General features: G+C 35.2%; 1 protein-coding gene across 3 annotated transcripts in view; it reads left to right on the top strand.

The window, feature by feature from the left end:
- LOC132140575 (colorectal mutant cancer protein-like) overlaps positions 1-22500 on the top strand; it is a 67264-nt gene that overhangs the window by 27445 nt on the left and 17319 nt on the right. For all 3 annotated transcript variants that reach the window (XM_059549388.1, XM_059549385.1, XM_059549386.1), the window contains 7 exons: positions 1-2; positions 5939-6084; positions 9150-9313; positions 10311-10517; positions 17165-17311; positions 18906-18995; positions 19232-19380. The exon at positions 1-2 is cut by the window's left edge and continues 141 nt beyond it. In XM_059549388.1, coding sequence (XP_059405371.1) covers positions 1-2; positions 5939-6084; positions 9150-9313; positions 10311-10517; positions 17165-17311; positions 18906-18995; positions 19232-19380 — 905 coding nt within the window. The remainder of the gene's footprint in view (positions 3-5938; positions 6085-9149; positions 9314-10310; positions 10518-17164; positions 17312-18905; positions 18996-19231; positions 19381-22500) is intronic.

Raw genomic sequence — 22500 nt, 5'->3', positions numbered from 1 at the left:
AGGTAACACACACACCCACTCACCACATGCATGCACACATTCTCTCACACATGCACACCACATGCATGCAACACACAACCTCAAACACTCACGGAGACACACATGCACATCACAGGCATGCACACACACACACACACTTAAACTCAAACACTCACAGAGACAAACCCACACACACACACACACTACATGCATGCACACATTTTCTCACACATGCACACCACATGCATGCACACACACACTCAAACTCACAGAGACACACACACCACCTGCTTGCACACACACACTTAAACTCAAACACTCCCAGAGACACTTAAAATTTTTGTCTGTGTTTTAATGCATTATTTATTTTCTGAAGGTGTAACAGTGAAATAGATGCACATTATGTATTATAACAGTGGTTACAATTATTCATGAGATCATACAATGCATTATAAGAGGCATTACAAGACACAATTAATGCATTAAGAATACTTTAATAATGCATTATATATAAAGGCTTTAAGTGAAGTGTTGCCATATCTCTAAAATAGATATTTTAATCTCTTAATTGAGCAAAATTGACTAATATTCAAATCTGTATCACTGAGTCACTGCTGCACTGATATATGTGCTCCACAACTCTATAGATACACTATAGCTGCATCTGAATCCAGATCATCTCTGTTTTGTCATAATATCGCCGGCTCTTTATAGTAAAGCACTAAAGCATTACAGACAGTACAACTTTAAGTGCTTTGAAATGATGAGTGTTGTGAAAAGTGCTGCACAGCTGAATTGATTTGACTGTAATAAATACTGATTATTAAAACAAAACACAATGTTCAGTCCTGCTCATCCAGTCATTAGTTCTTCAAAATTAGTGCTCGTTTTAGTCGGCTGGGAAAATGTAAACACACATTTCTTTTCTAATCGACACAGCCGGACATTTGTTCCTCACAACACACACACACACACTCATAAAAATACACACACAAACACAAACATTAGTAAACTATGTGCTGCACACAAGTGCTCAGAGAACAGTTGTGTTTGGACCACACATTCACATTCATGCTTTTAGCAGATGCTTTACCCAAAGCAGCTTACAGTGCAGGAACATAAGCATGCACATGGACAGTAAGCATGCACACTGTGTGTGTGTGTGTGTGTGTGTGTGTGTGTGTGTGTGTGTGTGTGTGTGTGTGTGTGTGTGTGTGTGTGTGTGTGTGTGTGTGTGTGTGTGTGTGTGTGTGTGTGTGTGTGTGTGTGTGTGTGTGTGTGTGTGTGTGTGTGTGAGCGCAGCTGTCTGAGGTCGGTCTGCTCTTCAGCGCCGGCGGTGGTCTCATTTGCTGAGACTCCTGGGAGAGTTTTACCCTTCAGCATCTGACCGGAGACACGCTGATCATCTCTACTTCTGCTCCTAAACCTTGTGAGCTGCTTCGCACATTCAGAAATCTTCAGCTCAAATACAAAGAAATACTGAATTATAATTTGCATAATAATAATTCATTAAATGTTTTTTGTAATGACACTAAAACTAATTTATACACATAATTGTAATTACTGTAGTGCGTCTGAGTTTGTTAGTAATCTCATTATTCTTAACGATCCTCAATCGTTTTTTAATTAAAAACAGGTCTAACTAAAGGCATTACAAGAATTACTGCCCTAATTTATGAACTGTTTAGTGTTTTTGTTTTACATATTAGGCAAGAAAATGTGTTTATTTGTCATAAAAATAATGACATAATAAAGGTAAATGTAAATAATAATGTAATGGGAATAATGTCATAATAATGCAATTATAAATATGTGTGTGTGTGTGTGTGTGTGTGTGTGTGTTTGTGTGTGTGTGTGTGTGTGTGTGTGTGTGTGTGTGTGTGTACATATATATATATATATATAAAATAAATATAAAATGTAAAATTAGAATGGCTCGGAAATTATGCCATAATGTAAAATGATAAATGTAAACGATAATCATATAAAAATATGTAAATGCAAAATAGTAAATGTAAGATAGAAGTATTGAAAATAGTGTTATAGTAATGCAAATATAAAATAGTTGTTAAAATAATGGCAAAATATTAAAAATGTAAAATAAAAATTTTGTGAAAATAAACATGAAGTAATGCTGCCTTATGAATAATTTCAGTAATGCTAACGTAAAATAATAAATATAAATGTAAAGTAAAAGTCATTAACATGATGACAAATTAATGACAATTTTAAATAGTAAATATAAAATAATAACGTCTTGTCATAATAATGCAAATGTAAAACAATGTGAATATAAAATTATTCTTACAAATAATGTCAGTGATGGAAATGTAAAATAATAAATTTAAATGCAAAGTAGTAATGTCATGAAAATAATATCATAATAATTCCAATGTAAAATAAAGATGCAAATATAAAATAGTAAATGTAAAATGTAATGGCTCAGTTTTCTTTATGGAAAATATAATTTTCCAACTAGATTGCATTACAAATATTATCAAATATTATTAGCTCTCAAATAGCTTTGCTTCTCTTTTATAATTTGCTTTGGATAAATGCACAATGTAAATGCTGGCTGAAGTGTTGTCTGTGAAGGCAGCTGACGAGGGTTTGGAGCAGAGCTTCACAGGAAAGCCCCTTACCGTGATTTATAGCTTTGTAACTCATGCTCAATGACAGAGATCAGCTGCTTTAATGCTCCTTTAAGTCTCCGTCCAGGTAAATGTTACTCAAGCATGTCTCACCTTGTCATTTATCCTGGAAACCCAGCAGGAGATGATTGTCTCCTTTCATCGTTTATTCTGATGATATCAGGTTCATCTTACTAAACGAACTGCGTGACAATAGCTTGATTCGTTCCCCAGCTCATGAATACTGAGTTGTGATGGAGATGTGGTGAACTGGTGACCGTGTGTCCAGCTGCATGTGAATGAGATCCATGCAGTGATTAATTAGAAATGCCTCATATGTATGCAGCACCTTGGGCTTTGCATCCTCATCAGGGAAACTAGAATGTGCCGAAGGACTCCAGGCCTCTGATGACTTTCAAATTCGTCCCTGATTCATAACTCTGTTTGATCATGAGATAAAATAGCTCTTGTATGTAGTGTTTTTAGGGGGAAATTAGTTTCTAAATTTGTTGCTTTTTATTATCTCAAAAAGAAACGTGGCTAAATGCAATTTATTTATTTGCTAAGATCTTCTAATTGGTATTACAACATGGAAAAAAAATACCTTTGTTATACTTTTATTCCTTGATGAAAAAAAACAATTACATGAATGTAATGTATACTTGCAAATTTTATCACACACTTTTTTCTTGCAATTCAGATAAATAAGAAGATTTAAACTCAGAATTGTGAGATATAAGATGAGAATTGATTCGTACGTCTGAGAAAAAAAAAAGTCTTGAAAAAGTGAAAAGAGAAGACCAAATTCTTATATATAAACTCACAAGTGCATTGGGGAAGAAGTTGAGTTGGGATGAAATCTGAATTCAGAGAAAAAAGTTAGTATTCTGAGGCTATGTTTACACTAGTGCGTTTTTCTTTAAAAGCGGCATTTTAAAATGAAAACGATCCTCATCTACACTGGGGTTTTCACTGCAATTCAGAAATTATCTCCATGCACACTACACCACCGAAAACACGTCACATGATCATTAATGCATGTACAACCATAGATATGTATAGGTAGATGCCCTATTTATTTAGATGGCGGATGTGTCTATGTGCTTGGAGGAGTCGAAAGAGGAATATACCAATGCATATCTATGGGTACAACAATGAGCATAATGTTATTGTTTATAGTTCATCATGAATACGCAGAGTGAATGTGGACAGCCACGCCGTCGTTTTCAAAAGTCTGAAATGCAACCCCGGAATTTTCAAACTAAAACAAGGTCTACAGCATTTTCAAAAGTCTCTGTTTTCAGGGTCGAGAACACCAGAGTAGCGTAAATGACCCGCGTAACCGTAGCAAAAGTTGTTTTAAAACAAAAACACACTAGTGTAAACGTAGCCTGAGAATAAACTCAGAATTCCGAGAGTAAAGTCAGAATTCTGAGAATAAAGTCAGAATTCAGAGAGTAAAGTCAGAATTCAGAGAGTAAAGTCAGAATTCCGAGAGTAAAGTCAGAATTCCGAGAGTAAAGTCAGAATTCCGAGAATAAAGTCAGAATTCAGAATTCCGAGAGTAAAGTCAGAATTCCGAGATTAAAGTCAGAATTCCGAGAGTAAAGTCAGAATTCCGAGAGTAAAGTCAGAATTCCGAGAATAAAGTCAGAATTCCTGTAGCTCAATTGGTAGAGCCACGCCGTCGTTTTCAAAAGTCTGAAATGCAACCCCGGAATTTTCAAACTAAAACAAGGTCTACAGCATTTTCAAAAGTCTCTGTTTTCAGGGTCGAGAACACCAGAGTAGCGTAAATGACCAGCGTAACCGTAGCAAAAGTTATGTGTTTTAAAACAAAAACACACTAGTGGAAACGTAGCCTGAGAATAAACTCAGAATTCAGAGAGTAAAGTCAGAATTCCGAGAGTAAAGTCAGAATTCAGAATTCCGAGAGTAAAGTCAGAATTCCGAGAGTAAAGTCAGAATTCCGAGAGTAAAGTCAGAATTCCGAGAGTAAAGTCAGAATTCCGAGAGTAAAGTCAGAATTCAGAATTCCGAGAGTAAAGTCAGAATTCAGAATTCCGAGAATAAAGTCAGAATTCAGAATTCCGAGAATAAAGTCAGAATTCAGAATTCCGAGAGTAAAGTCAGAATTCCGAGAGTAAAGTCAGAATTCCGAGAGTAAAGTCAGAATTCAGAATTCTGAGAGTAAAGTCAGAATTCCGAGAGTAAAGTCAGAATTCCGAGAGTAAAGTCAGAATTCAGAATTCCGAGAGTAAAGTCAGAATTCAGAATTCCGAGAATAAAGTCAGAATTCAGAATTCCGAGAATAAAGTCAGAATTCAGAATTCCGAGAATAAAGTCAGAATTCAGAATTCCGAGAATAAAGTCAGAATTCAGAATTCCGAGAATAAAGTCAGAATTCAGAATTCCGAGAATAAAGTCAGAATTCAGAATTCCGAGAATAAAGTCAGAATTCCGAGAGTAAAGTCAGAATTCCGAGAATAAAGTCAGAATTCCTGTAGCTCAATTGGTAGAGCATTGCGCTATCAAGCACAACGTTGGGGGTTCGATTCCCTGGGACACATGATGGGTAAAAATTGATAGCCTGAATGCACTGTAAGTCGCTTTGGATAAAAGCGTCTGCTAAATGCATACATTTAATTTAATTCCAAGAATAAAGTCAGAATTCCGAGAATAAAGTCAGAATTCCAAGAATTAAGTCAGAATTATGAGAATAAAGTCAGAATTATGACACAAAAGAAAGATTTGTGAGATGTAAACTCTAAATTATGAAAACAATTCTAAATTGTTAGAAAAAAAAACATTATTCAAATGTTTTTATTGGTATTTTGTGTAACAATACAGATTGAAATAATGATAATTATTAAGATATTGTCTATTATTAATCCCTTCCACAATCCCCCATGTATATTAACTCAGATGGACAGGAAAACTAATAGTAAATTAAATAAATAAAAAACAATAAAAAATTAAGTAAAATAGATATAAATAACCAATATATAAGTAAAAAACCTTCTAACAGATGACAAATATTACATGTTGCCAGTTACAGGTGCACAAGGTAGGCCTTTAATATAGTCCAAAAAGGGAACCAAGTCTTATAAAAGGATTTGAGTGAACCATAGAGTGAGAATCTTAACTCTTCAAGTCTGGGAAAAGAGAAAAAACATCATTATTATTTTTTTTTTCTTTGGAGGAATCATGCTTCCATAGATTGGTGCTCACACTCTTAAAAACAACAACAACAAAGAAAACAGGATCAACAGAACATCTCACTTTCTGCCATGATTCTTCTCATTCCTCATAATGTGTGTGTTTCTCAGGGAGGAGGATGAGTTTTCCGAGCTTCGCTCCGATCTCAGTCACAGCCAGCTGGAAGTTAACGAGGACGACCGGAGCGATCAGGACCCCGACCAGGCGTCCATCTCACTGCCTGAGAACCAGTCCACGCTGGTCACTGCAGACATGGGTAAGAGCAGCTGTCAAACCTGATGGATTATTATATTTCCAAATCCAAACTCAGAATGCAGACTGACATACAGGAAACATGATGATGATGAACGGAATCTCAGCCTGTCAAAAACATGTCCGTATTACATTGCAACATCAAAAGAATCAAAGTATATTTTAATTTTTGAACGTGATGCCTATTGCATATTATTATGACATTATTTCATCATGACAGTGAAGCACATTTGAACTGCAAAATATTCATTACTATGAGGCAAAAAAATATTTTGACATTACAGTAATGATCATTATGCAATATGAATGTGTTTCAGTTGTAATGCAAATTCAAACTCATACATTTATATTTAAATAATACAATTAAATGCAAATTAGTCATTTAAAAATGTAAATAATTAACAAATTCAATCAAATATGTTGCATCATGGTAGCATTTTGTGCTATTATTGTATCCTGAATTAGTGTTTTGCTGAGCGTAATTGTTGTCTTTTCTCTACTTTCTTTTGTTTTTACACTCGATCGAGTCGATACGCTCCACACAAAAGCTTTTAAAGGCCTCAGCCGTCATTGTCCCTTCGGTCTAATGGTGTTCTTCATTACGAGTGTATTGTGGAGCATTCCCAGCATGCATCACTCCTGTCTGTGAAAGGAAATGATGACAGATTCAGATTCTACAGGCTTTTTTTGTTGTTTCCATGAATAAACCAGCTTTGCATTACAAAAGAGGAAATTAACTTTAAATTGCAATGTTATATTCAGACTTTTAGTATCATTGCTAAAGTATTATATTTTAAGTTAATATATTTAAAATTAGACTTTAATATTTTTATTTTGTTTCTGTTTAATATTAGTTCAAGTTTTGTTAATTTTGTTTTGGGTTATTTATGTAGTTTTTGTGAAGTTTTACGTTTTAGTCAATTTAGTTTTAGTTGAACTAAATGAAAATGAGAAATGTTGCAACTAGCTGAAAAGAAAATAGTTTTTTATATATATACAGTACGGACCAAAAGTTTGGAAACATTACTATTTTTAATGTTTTTGAAAGAAGTTTCTTCTGCTCATCAAGCCTGCATTTATTTGATCAAAAATACAGAGAAAACTGTAATATTGTGAAATATTATTATAACTTAAAATAATAGTTTTCTATTTGAATATACTTAAAAAAAAAAAAAAATTATTCCTGTGATGCAAAGCTGAATTTTCAGCATCATTCCTCCATTCTTCAGTGTCACATGTAACATCAGTCGATCACATGATCATTTAGAAATCATTCTAATATTCTGATTTATTATGAGTGTTGGAAACAGTTCTGCTGTCTCATATATTTGATCAATAAAAGGTTAAAAAGAACTGCATTTATTCAAAATAAAAATAAAAATTCTAATAATATATATTCTAATAATATATTTTCTTTACTATCACTTTTTATCAATTTAACACATCCTTGCTGAATAAAAGTATTGATTTTATCTTAAAAAAAGAAAGAAAAAAATGACTGACCCCAGATTACTGACCAGTAGTGTATATTGTTATTACAAAATATTAATATTTTAAAAACATAGCTTCTTTATTTTTACTTTTTATTCATCAAAGTATCCTAAAAAAGTATCACATGTTCTGAAAAAATATTAAGCAGCAGAACTGTTTCCAACTTTGATAATGAATCATCATATTAGAATGATTTCTAAAGGATCATGTGATAATGATCCTAAAAATTCAACTTTGCATCACAGAAATAAATGATAATTTAAAGTATAATAAATTTAAAAACAATTATTTTAAATTGTAATAATATATCACAATATAAATTATTTTTTCTGTATTTTTGATCAAATAAATGCAGGCTTGATGAGCAGAAGAAACTTCTTTCAAAAACATTAAAAATGAGTAATGTTTCCAAACTTTTGGTCTGTACTGTATATTTTTATATTTAATTTCAGTCAATATTTTTTTATTAATATTATTATTTCAAGCAGTGAATGTTTTTATATTTTTATATATATTCAGACACCTTCATTTCTAACATTATCATGGTTTATTCGCAGTAGTTTAGAAAATGGTAATAAAATATGACAAGATCTGTGTCAGAGCAAATTAATCTTGATGATGTCAGATAACTTTCGTAATTAACTCGGTTGATTTGAACTTAAGAACACAATTACATAAAACCAATTTAGCTTAATTTAGTTCAGTCTGTGATGTGTAAAGATCACATTAGCAATTAAAGAAAAAACACTTCAGTAAAACATGCTCAGCTCAAAGTGTCTGAATCATCTGTGTTCCCAAATTTGTATACATTTTCCTGGTAGTCTTTTTAGTTATAATATGTCAGCGCTTACTTTTTTTTGCTATCCTCACTAACATAAATGAACTACAGTGTTCTGCACCCACTAGTAAAAAAAATATTTTATTTATTTTATTTTTAACAAAGCAGTTCATTCAGTGCAGACTTTGTCGTTGACTTCATACAAAACTAAAACTTCAGAATCGTGTCATTAAAGATTGTGGAGGCTCCGTGTGAAGCTCATCCAGTGTTTTCCCACAAGTGTTTATTATGATAATATATGACAGCACATTGCCTGCAGTTGTGAATATTAATACAGCTCTGGATCAATAATCTGCTCATGTCAGCGATCCTATTGAATCCTATGAGTTCTGATTTACTTGAGCTCTGGTTTTTCCATTTCCTTCGCCTGCAGGACGCTGGATGAGCAGGTTTGGATGATATTAATACAGGTTATGCATGAGACTTCATGGAGCTCTGATGTAAATTATTGAAGTTATTTCTGTAAATTGAGTTCATATTGAGATCTCTGACTTCGGTATCCTGGCAAATCTAAGGGCAATTTGAGACATCGCCGAGATCTCGTCTGAAACTTTGAGAAGAGACGCTTGTCGCAGCATCTGTTTGCTCCCTGCTTTGAGCTCTCTGCTGTGTTGGAGAAAGAGTTGAGACATTAGCTCTCCTGTTAGTCTTAGAATTTCATGTGCTTTGTAAATAAATGGCTCTGTTAAAATAGAGCGCAAGAAGTTCCCAGGTTGACTGAGATGCGTGTGTTTTTCCAGATAACTGCAGTGACCTGAACTGGGAGCTGCAGCGTGTTTTGACGGGTCTGGAGAGCGTCCTGTGCGGCCGCAAGAAGAGCACATGCAGTCTGTCTGTGGCGGAGGTGGACAGACACATCGAGCAGCTGACCTCCACCAGCGAACACTGCGATCTGGCCATCAAGGTTAAGCACCGGACAGATAAAGTAACCACACTGCTGTCTGATTGGCTGGCTCTGGCAAAGAGCTTTGATTGACAGGCGATCTGACCAATCATAACGCCAGATTCGCCGTCTGCCGGAGACTACATTAACTTCGGTGGACTCAAACTTTACATAAATGATGTTCATTCACGTTTATTTCATGCTTTCAGTAAATATGAAAAGACAATCAGTTCACATGCTGTTTTAACTTAGCAATTCAGTGATCTCTCACGACACATTAAAGAGCATTAAAATGCTATTTATTGTTTGAGTTTCTTAAAAAATACCAGCGTTTGAAAGCTGAGAGCTTGTTTCATACCAGTCTGTCGGTGTGTTGTCAGTTTCCTCTTTGCTCCGCGATGAAAACACTGCGTGAGAACGTGTGTAATGTGAGAGAAGCATGGCTTGTTGGAGACTTCTGCAGCTTGATTTGGTAAAAACCTGTCAGTGTGGACGGGAAGAGACCTTGTGATCTGAAAATCTGGAAAAGTCTTGTCTAATGTTGTGAATAGTTATTTGGTGAAGAGTCTAAATCTATCGGAATCTATTAAAATATTCCCAGTAATTTATTTACTTTTTTTTTCTTTTTTTTTTTTTTTAAGACGTCTCTTCTGCTCACCAAAGCTGCATTTATTTGATTAAAAATTACCAAATAAAATATGAAATATTATTACACTTTTAAACAGCAGTTTTCTGTGTGAATCTCTGTTAAAGTGTAATTTATTTCTGTGATGCTCCGCTGTATTTTCAGCATCATTCCTCCAGTCTTCATTGTCACATGATCTTCAGAAATCAGAATAATATGACAAGAAACATTTCTGATTATTATCAGTGTTGAACACAGTCGTGCTGCACAATATTTCTGTGGCAACTGTGAGGCATTTTATTTTTCAGGATTCACAGATGAATAGAGCAGTATTTGTCTGAAGCTGAAATGTGATGCTGAAAGCTGTGTGTGTGTGTGTGTGTGTGTGTGCAGACGGTGGAGGAGATCGAGGGCGCTCTGGGCCGTGACTTCTACCCCAGTCTGTGTGAGGAGCGAGTGCGCTGGGAGAAGGAGCTGGCTGGACTCCGGGAGGAGAACGAGAGCCTGACGGCGATGCTGTGCCATAAAGAAGAGGATCTGAACCGCACCAAAGCCATCGTGAGCGGCGTCCGAGAGGAGCGAGACCGTCTGCGCAGACGTGTGAGTGACAGCACACAGTCAACATCACACCATGCATTACGGCTAATTACCAGCGATTCACCGTTTGGGGGTTCAAACCACTCATTAATCGATTGAATGATTGATCTTGTCCATAATCCAGGTATAATCTGAGTTTAAATATATGAGTATAATTCTTCAGAATCTGTCATTTCATAGATTTAACAACTTTATTATCTTAAAGTGTTCATTTTTAATGCATCAAACGATTAATCGTGATTTATAAAATATATACTCTGTGTGTTTGTATTTATATATACATAATAAATATACACAGTACACATATTATGAAAACAAAAATGTTTATTTTGCATGCGATTAATTGTTTGACAACAATATTAATATAAAAAAAAAATATATAATAAACCTTTTACTAAAATTGACTACAAATTACATAAAATTACACTGATTTACTATAAATTCCTCTATTACGGTAATGAGATTGAGAATCTAATACAAATAAACAGTAAAACATCTGGACACATACAGTAGTGAGACTTTAGGGGTTAAATGAGTTTAATTGTCATTCAAATATAAAAAGCAAAATAGATCTAAAAAGCTTATTATATTATATTATATTATATTATATTATATTATATTATATTATATTATATTATATTATATTATATTATATTATATTATAGTTTGTGTAAGTATCTTGTGCTCAGTTGCAGGTCTTTCTGAATCTCATTACAGTAAAATCTTTATATTTTGTATTAATTGTAAATGTATTTATTTTATCCTTAAAATCAAACACTGAACTGTAATATATATTTTTTTCTTTAGTTAAAAAAAAATGCTATCACTGTTATGCTCTTGATCAAGTCACTTAACCTAAATAAGATAAAAAAAAAAAATAAATAAAAATGTAAACTACTTTTACTGTTATCCTCTTGATCAAAATTTTTATTAAAAAAAAAATAATAATAATAAAATAAAATCTTCTGCTACTATAATGCTCTTTATCAACACACTTTCCCTTAATAACATAAAAAAAAATGAAAAAAAGAATAAAATGAAATAAAATCTACTCTCATTATTATGCTCTTGATCAAGACACTTAACCTATATAAGATTAAAATAAAATATAATAATAATAAAACATGTTAACTACTTTTACTGTTATCCTCTTGATCAAAATTCTTATCCAAATAAAATAAAAATAATAAAATAAAATGTACTGCTACTATATTGCTCTTTATCAAAACACTTAACCTAAATAAATAAAATGCATAACATAAAACGACTATTACTATTATGCTCCTAATCAAGAATGAAAATGAAAAATTATATAAAACTACTTTTACTGTTATACTCTTGATCAAAATTCTTATCCAAAATGAAAGAAAAAGAAAAAATTATAAAATTAAATGTTTTGATACTACAGGTGCTGGTCATATAATTAGAATATTATCAAAAAGTTGATTTATTTCGCTAATTCCATTCAAAAAGTGCAACTTTTATATTATATTCATTCATTACACACAGACTGATATATTTCAAATGTTTATTTCTTTTAATTTTGATGATTATAACTGACAGCTAAGGAAAATCCCAAATTTAGTTTCTCAGAAAATTTGAATATAACTTAAGACCAATACAAATAAAGGATTTTTAGAAATCTTGGCCAACTAAAAAGTATAAAAATGAAAAGTATGAGCATGTACAGCACTCAATACTTAGTTGGGGCTCATTTTGCCTGAATGACTGCAGCAATGCGGCGTGGCATGGAGTCGATCAGTCTGTGGCACTGTTCAGGTGTTATGAGAGCCCAGGTTGCTCTGATAGTGGCCTTCAGCTCTTCTGCATTCTTGGGTCTGGCTTATTGCATCTTCCTCTTCACAATAACCCATAGATTTTCTATGGGGTTAAGGTCAGGCGAGTTTGCTGGCCAATTAAGAACAGGGATACCATGGTCCTTAAACCAGGTACTGGTAGCTTTGGCACTGTGTGCAGGTGCCAAGTCCTGTTGGAAAATTAAATCTGCATCTCCATAAAGTTGGTCAGCAGCAGGAAGCATGAAGTGCTCTAAAACTTCCTGGTATACGGCTGTGTTGACCTTGGACCTCAGAAAACACAGTGGACCAACACCAGCAGATGACATGACACCCCAAACCATCACTGACTGTGGAAACTTTACACTGAACCTCAAGCAACGTGGATTGTGTGACTCTCCTCTGTTCCTCCAGACTCTGGGACCGTTATATCCAAAGGAAATGCAAAATTGACTTTCATCAGAGAACATAACTTTGGACACTCAGCAGCAGTCCAGTCCTTTTTGAAGCGAGACGCTTCTGACGCTGTCTGTTGTTCTGTTGTTGTGTGGTTCTTGAAGCACTGACTCCAGCTGCAGTCCACTCTTTGTGAATCTCCCCCACATTTTTGAATGGGTTTTGTTTCACAATCCTCTCCAGGGTGCAGTTATCCCTATTGCTTGTACACTTTTTTTCTACCAAATCTTTTCCTTCCCTTCGCCTCTCTATTAATGTGCTTGGACACAGAGCTCTGTGAACAGCCAGCCTCTTTTGCAATGACCTTTTGTGTCTTGCCCTCCTTGTGCAAGGTGTCACTGGTCGTCTTTTGGACAACTGTCAAGTCAGCAGTCTTCCCCATGATTGTGTAGCCTACAGAACTAGACTGAGAGACCATTTAAAGGCTTTGCAGGTGTTTTGAGTTAATTAGCTGATTAGAGTGTGGCACCAGGTGTCTTCAATATTGAACCTTTTCACAATATTCCAATTTTTATATTTGGGATTTTCCTTAGCTGTCAGTTATAAACATCAAAATTAAAAGAAATAAACATTTGAAATAAATTAGTCTGTGTGTAATGAATGAATATAATATACAAGTTTCACTTTTTGAATGGAATTAGTGAAATAAATCAACTTTTTGATGATATTCTAATTATATGACCAGCACCTGTATAATGCTCTTGATCAACAAACTTAACCTAAATAAATAAAATTAAAAAAATAAAATAAAATCAACTATCACTATTATGCTCTTGATCAAGACACTTAACCTAAATAAAATAAAATGGAAAAAAATAAAATAAAATCTACAATCATTGTTATGCTCAAGTTATGTCTTGTTCAAATAAGTAAAATTTGCTTTTATATGCACATTTGTGTCTGATGTCAGAGACGGATAAAGACAAGATTGAAACTCTCGATGGACTCAGCATCTCCACAATAAACCCCATCCCATCAGAAACAGCAAGCGATGCATCAGACCAATTCCACGAGCACGGACAGATTTCATTACACAAATTTGATATCTGAGATGAATCGCAGGCCATTTGTATTTCGTAGGTCTGAGTGACACGGCTGTTTCTATAAAAGCCTTTGGCCTTTTTCACTCGATGCATTTCAGGGCTAATCATGTTAGTGTGCTAACCAGCTTCAGGCGGCCAGATCTGATTACAGATCATGTCTAAAAGCAGCAGACTAATCGATCCAAACAGGTTTGTGCTGTGTGTTTTTCCAAATGATCCGAGGAGAGTGGCATTCCTTATTAAAGCTCGGGAAATAGATCCATCACCATTAGTGTGGCTGTTTCTGTAACACCAGGAAGAAGAACACTATGCAGGGTTCAGTGAAGCCAGGATAAAACCGAAAAGTAATCCAAAACCAGTGAAAGAAATCAACTTTTTTATTAAAGAGCTAAGTTTACCCCTTTAAATTTACCTTCCCCTGTTTTGACATGGAAAAGAAACATAAAAATGTCTAAAAACTTGTTTTTCAGTAAGGGAACAAAACTTTGCAAGTGTTTTAAGACCCTCAAAATACACGTAATTTATTTTGTGTTCAATTGTTTTTGTTGGAAATCTTTTGTCAAATATATTTAGCCTTTTCACCATATCTCTCACGCTTTTGGGACTGAAATGTGTTTCTAAACATGAATATGTGCACCTGCTGATGAACCATTGCAGCATGAATTCACTTTTTTCATCTGAAAGTTAAAGTTTATGCATGTAGAATTAATGTATTAATTTAATAATTTAATTAATTTTGATTTCATTCATTCCAATGGGGTTGATACTGGGAATTTTCAGATTATATTCTTAGATTTTGAATGCAATATGAGGGTTAAATAGAATTCCAATTTTTATGGGCAAATTTTCGGACCTTAGTAAAGTAGATGTGCATACATTCTTATAAATTCTTAAATCTACTCAAGAAATGCAGTCTGAATAATAAAACACCGTAGGACTGATACCATTCAAATCAAATCAGTATCAATAAAATCCATATTTGCGCTGCAGAAGTGGCACACGAGCTGCATCTGATGTGTTTATACAGACTGTTTAATGCAGCTCAGAGATGCCATGAATGCATTTACACTGCAGTTGCATGTTATGACATTTTATGTTTTAAATATAAAATATATTGAATATAGAACTGTGAAGTGATACTTTAAATATGAAACTAAATCTGTCAGTATGTCTTAATAAGCAGTCATTGATTCAGTCATTCAACAGATTTGTTCAAAACAGATGAATCATTCAGGAATGAAACGAGTGATTTGGTGGAATAATACTTACTATTTTTGTCATAAAAATGCATTTTTGAATTTAGCAGCTGCCTTTATGAATGGCTTATTGAATCACTAACTCACTTTATTTGTACTCTATTGCTTACACTTAAACAAAACATTACGATTTTTAAACAAATATTTTTATTAGACTATTTTTCAACTTTTACAAAATGTTACCATTTATTTATTTATGCATTTATGCTTTCATTTATTTATTTATTATGCACACATTTTTCAAAATGGAACAACTGCATTTATTATTTATTTATTTACTTATATGCTATTGTTCAAAATTGAAAATAACATACCATTTGCATTTATTTATTCATTTATTCATGTTTTTTAAAACTGAACACACCATTAGCATTTGTTTATTTATTTATGCACTGTAGTTCAAACCTGAAATTACTTTTGCATTTATTTATTTATTGTACGCTATTGTAGAAAAATATTTTTTTTTTATTATTATTATTTTTTACTTATTTTACACCATTGTTCAAAGAGTGAAATAGCCATATTAAAAGGACACGTGTGTGTGTGTGTGTGTCCGTGTGTGTGTGTGTGTGTGTGTGTGTGTGTGTGTGTGTGTGTGTGTGTGTGTGTGTGTGTGTGTGTCCGTGTGTGTCCGTGTGTGTGTGTGTGTGTGTGTGTGTGTGTGTGTGTGTGTGTGTGTGTGTGTCCGTGTGTGTGTGTCCGTGTGTGTGTGTGTGTCCGTGTGTGTGTGTGTGTGTCGCTTTAATGCTGCCGTCATTCATCTAAGTCACAGACGAACACTAAATGCTCTCCATTACAGGCCGCGAGGATGGACAGCATTGAACTGCTAAGTTAAATATTGATGTTTTCTCTCTTTATTAAGAGCTGAAGCTCGAGCAGCTGATGGAGGGATGTTTCACTGCAAACACATCAGAGCTTCTCAACCTCTTTTGCTTTAGGAACCCAACCGATTAAAAGCATTGTTTATCAAGCAACAGCAAATAAAATGTCCTTAAAATCAAACACTGAACTGTAATAGTGTCAGTATGAACTGAACAGATCCAACAGCAAACAGACTAAATGAGCTGAACTTTCATTATAGATCAAATAATTCACGTCACACATTCAACAGTGAGCTTGTTTGTGAGCTTGTCATTCTCCATGATTATGATTAGATTCTGGTTATTTCAATGCAGTGTCATATTGTATTATATTATATCATATACATCAAATCATATATATTTTACTTTATTTATTTTTTAAATGGTACCAGTAGATGTTTTGATGAGATTTAAAAAAAATAATGATATTTTATTTTATTTTATATATATTTATAAATGTAGATGTAGATGTTTTTGAGATTTTTATTGGTTTGTTTTTATTTTTTGATGGTTTATTTTATTTATTTATTTATTTTTTTAGATGTTTTTATGAGATTTTCTTTTGTGATTTTTATGGTAATTATGGATGGAAGGAAGGTACCTGTTGATGTTTTTGAGATTTTTATTTTTTATTTTATAGTTTTTTTAATATGACCTGTAGATATTTTAATGAGATTTCTTTTTGAAGTTTTATTTTATTTTATTTTAATTTAAATGACCTGTAGATGTTTTGAGATTTTTATTTTTTATTTTTAATGCGTTTATTTATTTTATTTATGTTTTGGTTTATTTTATTTTATTATTTTCAGATGTTTTTGTGAGATTATTTATGGTAAAATGAGGTTGCACTTAGATTAGCTGAAATATTGGACAAGCATGAAAGCCTGAGTAAGTTTGGTAACTTTGTGAATGATAAACTCAGATTCTGTGTGGTCTGAATCAGTTATTCATCCGGCTCATGCAATAATAACAACACTAAGAGCTCAAGAGGTGTCGAGAGCATTGAGCTCGGTCTGATGTTGTGTCGGTGTGTGTGTGTGTGATGTCCATTCGTTCAGGATTCAGTCCTTTATTTGTCCTTTGGATGAGAGTTCTGTGCTGTCTGTAATATAGACTGAACTGAAGCCACATGAGGTCAGGTTCTGAGCAAACCTCAGCGTCTAGATTTAGCTCTGATCTCTGAAGAGGGAGAAACTGACTCCGGTGTTTTGACAGACAGGTGTGTTTCCGTCCCTGCAGGTGCGAGAGCTGCAGACGCGTCTCCAGAGCGTTCAGCCCGGCGCTCCGTCCAGTCCTGGCCGTCTGACATCAGTGGGACGTCCCATCAACCCCAGCACCGGAGAACTCAGCACCAGCAGCAGCAGCAACGACATCCCCGTCGCCAAAGTACTTCATAGCTCTCGTTACATTGAGACATTTAGCAGATGCTTTTATCCAAAGCGACTTACAGATGAGGACAGTGGAAGCAATCAAAAACAGCAAAAGAGCAATGATATATAAGTGCTATAACAAGTCTCAGTTAGCTTAACACAGTACACCTAGCATGGGCTTTTAAATAATATAATACATAAATAAGAAAACAGATAGAATAGAAACAGAATAGAGCAAGCTAGTGTTAGAGGTCTTTCTTTTTTTTTGTTAGTTTTTATTTTTACATTTTTTACATTTTTAAAATGATAAATGTTGCCTTGTCTGATATTTTTTAGCTGAAAGTTTTTTTATATATTTATTTTTTATTTAAATGTATTTTTTATGGGATTTTATTTTATATATATTTTTATAGTATATTTACTTCTATTTTATTTTAGTCATTTAAATTTTTTTATTAATTAAATTTTTCCATTTTATTTTATTTAGTTAAGTGCATTGATCAAGAGCATAATAGCCATATATATTTTATTTTATTATTTTTATTTTATATTCATTTGATTTAAATATAATTTTGTTATGGGATTTTATTTTATTTTTGTGTGATGTTTTGTTTTATGAGTTTAACAGCTCCAGACCTTAAGTTTTATTGTGTGTGTGTCCGTGTGTGTGTCCATGTGTGTGTCCATGTGTGTGTGTGTGTGTGTGTCCGTGTGTGTGTGTGTGTGTCCGTTTGTGTGTCCGTTTGTGTGTCCGTGTGTGTGTCCGTGTGTGTGTGTGTGTGTGTGTGTCCGTGTGTGTGTGTGTCCGTTTGTGTGTCCGTGTGTGTGTGTGTGTGTGTGTGTGTGTGTGTGTCCGTGTGTGTGTGTCCGTGTGTGTGTCCGTGTGTGTGTCCGTGTGTGTGTGTGTCCGTGTGTGTGTGTGTGTGTGTCCGTGTGTGTGTCCGTGTGTGTGTCCGTGTGTGTGTGTGTCCGTGTGTGTCCGTGTGTGTGTGTGTCCGTGTGTGTCCGTGTGTGTGTGTGTCCGTGTGTCCGTGTGTGTGTCCTTGTGTGTGTGTGTGTGTGTGTGTGTGTGTGTGTCCGTGTGTGTCCGTGTGTGTGTGTGTGTGTGTGTGTGTGTCCGTGTGTGTCCGTGTGTGTCCGTGTGTGTGTGTGTGTGTGTGTGTGTGTGTGTCCGTGTGTGTGTCCTTGTGTGTGTCCTTGTGTGTGTGTGTGTGTGTGTGTGTGTGTCCGTGTGTGTGTCCGTGTGTGTGTGTGTGTGTCCGTGTGTGTGTGTGTCCGTGTGTGTGTGTGTGTGTGTGTGTGTCCGTGTGTGTGTCCGTGTGTGTGTGTGTGTCCGTGTGTGTCCGTGTGTGTGTGTGTCCGTGTGTGTGTGTGTGTGTGTGTGTGTGTGTGTGTGTGTGTGTGTGTGTGTCCGTGTGTGTCCGTGTATGTCCGTGTGTGTGTCCGTGTGTGTGTCCGTGTGTGTGTGTGTGTCCGTGTGTGTGTGTGTGTGTCCGTGTGTGTGTGTGTGTGTCCGTGTGTGTGTGTGTGTGTCCGTGTGTGTGTGTCCGTGTGTGTGTCCGTGTGTGTGTGTGTGTGTGTGTGTGTGTGTATGTGTGTGTGTGTGACAGGTGGCGGAGCGAGTGAAGCTATCGAAGACTCGTTCAGAATCGCTGCCAGCGGAGAGATCCATCCTCGGCTCTGAAATCAGCAGCATCGGGGTGAGACAGATAGAGTGTGTTCAAATGAGAAAACCTCCCAAATTACTAGAGCTATTACTACAGTACTCTGTGTTTTAAAGTGAGCGGGTCACTGATTAACCAGACCATAATGATCCTGTCTGTTTTACACTGGACACTCAGGGGAGTAGATCAAGCAGATGTTGTTCTCATGTAAATGAGCGTCAGGGTTTGTAAGATCTGCAGGTTTAGTGTTGTTTCTGTGTCTCTCTCTGCAGGTGTCCAGTAATGTGGCTGAACACCTGGCTCATTCCCTTCAGGACTGCTCCAACATCCAGGAGATCTTCCAGACACTCTACTCGCACGGATCCGCCATCTCCGAGAGCAAGATCCGCGAGTTTGAGGTGGAGACGGAGAGACTGAACAGGTTAGAGAGCACAGACCAGAAGATTCACTCGAAACACTGTAGACCTGCCAACATGTACGCATTTTTCGTACTCTCTACGCATTTTGACCCATAAGTACGCTTGTATGATTCGCTGCTCTCTAGGTACGCATTTTGTTGCGTCTCGCATTTTGCCGATTTCAGTTTCTGCAATCTATGACACTGATTCTGCCGCTGATCCACAGTGAAAAGCTGTCGGCCAATCAGAGCAGTGCATGTTAACCCGCTGCCCACCTGCCCCTCCTATCCACAAGAAAAGTGGTGGAATGGCTTGAAATCTAGAAGGTTTTAGACAGGCCAGGTGCTGATTAACGTAAAATAAAGGTAACAGTTAGGCTATGTTTAGCCTAATTGAATTTATGAATATTAAAAGTGACCTTGACATCATAACAAGCAGTCCAGCTGTGACGAGCTCAGTTCAGTTCACGCGTTCATGTAGGCTAACATGTAAGCGTGGCGCTGCCAATAACGCACCTAAAAGCTGTCACAAAGAAATGGCAAAAGTAATGATTATGAATATTTTATGAATATAATTATTAATAAACAAATGTTTTCTGTATTAATGTCGTGTCGACTGCAAAGCTAAAGTTAACGATGCTGTCTCGCTATCTTCGCAGTAGTGATGGGAAGTTTGATTCTTTTCCGCGAACCGGTTCTTTCGGACGGTTTAATTCAATAAACCGGTTGAAAAAACCGGTTCACCGGTTCTTTTACGCTCAACATAATGACGTCATTGGCGATGACGTAATGGCGTCACGTCTATCAAACATTCAAATATATAAAGTCAGTAATCATAACTTTAGTCAGTTAAAAACCTCATAATCATGAAAAGTTTACAATTAAGTTTTGCAACAACGCACCCAAATACAGTAACAGCAATAATGTGCATATGAGGATTTAAGTCTTGAAGATATAAAGTAAATAAATTAGGTGTCATCAGCGCAGAAACCACTATACATAAACCATTGCGATGTATTTGTTATTAAATGAACTTACGTTTCGTCAGATTGCCCCTTCATTCAAGCCTTCGGTTTACCCGCGCTCATAACATTAACACAGAATCAGTTCAGAATCAATCACAAAAAGAATCAGTTTGGTTCAGACGCGCTGGGAGTCAGTCGGCTTCACGCTGTATCACGCATGCGCAGTATCATCAGCTCCTCTGTTCTCAAAAGGGACGCGTCTGAAAGAAACGGTTTTCAGTTCAGTGTACTGATGATCCGAAAACCGATGCAACTGGTTCTCGACTCGAGAACGAGAACTGCTCCAGCAGTGGGCGTGTTCGTTCATCATCTGGCTCGGCTCGGTGTTCATCTTCAGTTCTCTCTTCACAGCAGTTCAGTCAGTGTACTGTTTGAGTACATTACTCCGGGATATTGGTTTATTCTGACTCAGAGGGAGTGTCAGTCACGTTAAAAAAGTTAACATCTTAAGTAATTTGTGGATTAATGCTTATTGGAGACACGAACCGTTTCAAACGATTCAGTTCGATTCGGTGAACTGGTTCAACCGGTTCACTAAGAAGAGCCGGTTAAATTGAACGATTCGTTCACGAATCGGACATCACTACTTCGCAGTAGTGAACGCGCCAGAGAAATGCATATTTCATATGGATTAACGTTACATAAGCAGAGAGCAGTCTGTTTTCTTTCGTTTTGAATTGTTCTGTTCAACCCTAGAGTCGGTAGACGCGGATACGCGTTATGAATCATTTTCTCCTGATAACCCCGAAAAGAACTTAAATTACACTTTCAGTTTTGATCGTACAGATAAGAGCAACATCGAATCTGTAAAGGGTCTTCTTTTATTTGTATACAGACATAACAACAAAAATTTGCGCACTAATAAAATAAAGATAACAAACAAGGTGTGCTGTCTGCAGACTTTGTCTGCGCTGATCTTCATTTACAAACACGTCATTAAAATGAACTGTAACTCCGTGAATACTCAACGAAGAGACATGAGAGAGATATCGGTTGCACTTTATTTTACAGTACGTGTACTTACATGTACTTATAGTGTACTTACAGTGTATTTATCTAAGAAAGTTCTGGTAATACAAGGTAACTACATGGGGTAGGGTTAGGTTTAGGGGTAGGTTCAGGGTTAGTACCAAGTTATTACATAGTTATTGTAATTACTATAATAAGTACATAGTATGTACATGGGGAACAGGACTGTAAAATAAAGTGCTACCATATAGAAAGCTTGACATGTCTACTTTTAAACTAAACAAGTGCTGCCGAAAACAGATATTCTGTGATAAAGTAATCCATATGAAAACAACGCGATGTCCGTTTTTCTTCTATTGTGACCACGCCCCCGCGCTGAACGCCCTATTCAGATTCTAATGTTAAATAAAGTTTTTTTATTTTACTGTTTGCTTCGCGATGAGAGGAATAAGATATAATTCCCCCCAAAATGTGATTTGGTTGAGTATTTGAGATTTGGATTTCCTCAGAAAAAAAGAATGAAGCACTTTATTCAGCAGAGATCATAAACATGAGTAAGTCTCTTATTATTTATTTATATACTTGTACTAGTTTTCACATAACGTGTAAACATTTTACTAGTTAGCCTTTTTCCAAACTATAATTCCTGATTAAATGTATAATCAAGTGAAATATTATGAAGTTTCAGTAACAATATACAATACTATACCATTCAAAAGCTTGATGTAAATAATATAAATGTAACAAACAATGCTGTTCTTTCAATTTATTCCCCCGAAAAAACCTGAAAAAATATATATATTCTCCGCTCTTTTCAGCATTAATAATAATTTATTAATATGAGCACAGAGATGTTTAGTTCTCTGGTGACAAGAAAAGCCATGATTGCCTCCAAAGGCACCATTTGTTACAAAGAGACTTTCACTGATGCACTACTTAAAAAAGCCAAATCTGCAACCTTTAACGACTTAAACAATGCAAAAGTTTAAACACTATGCATGGAAAATTATTTAAAAAAAATGTTTGTTTGTTTTTAGCAAACTGATTTTGATTTTGATATTGCTGGTTTTGCACATTTATTTAATGTTTTGATTTATTTATTTAGAAAGAATGTCCTCAGTTTACTTTTATTTCTGACAAGATTTTCAAG

Source organism: Carassius carassius, chromosome 5 (assembly GCF_963082965.1).
Source record: "Carassius carassius chromosome 5, fCarCar2.1, whole genome shotgun sequence".
Classification (NCBI taxonomy): domain Eukaryota; kingdom Metazoa; phylum Chordata; class Actinopteri; order Cypriniformes; family Cyprinidae; genus Carassius; species Carassius carassius.
This window is presented reverse-complemented; position numbering and strand designations above follow the sequence as displayed.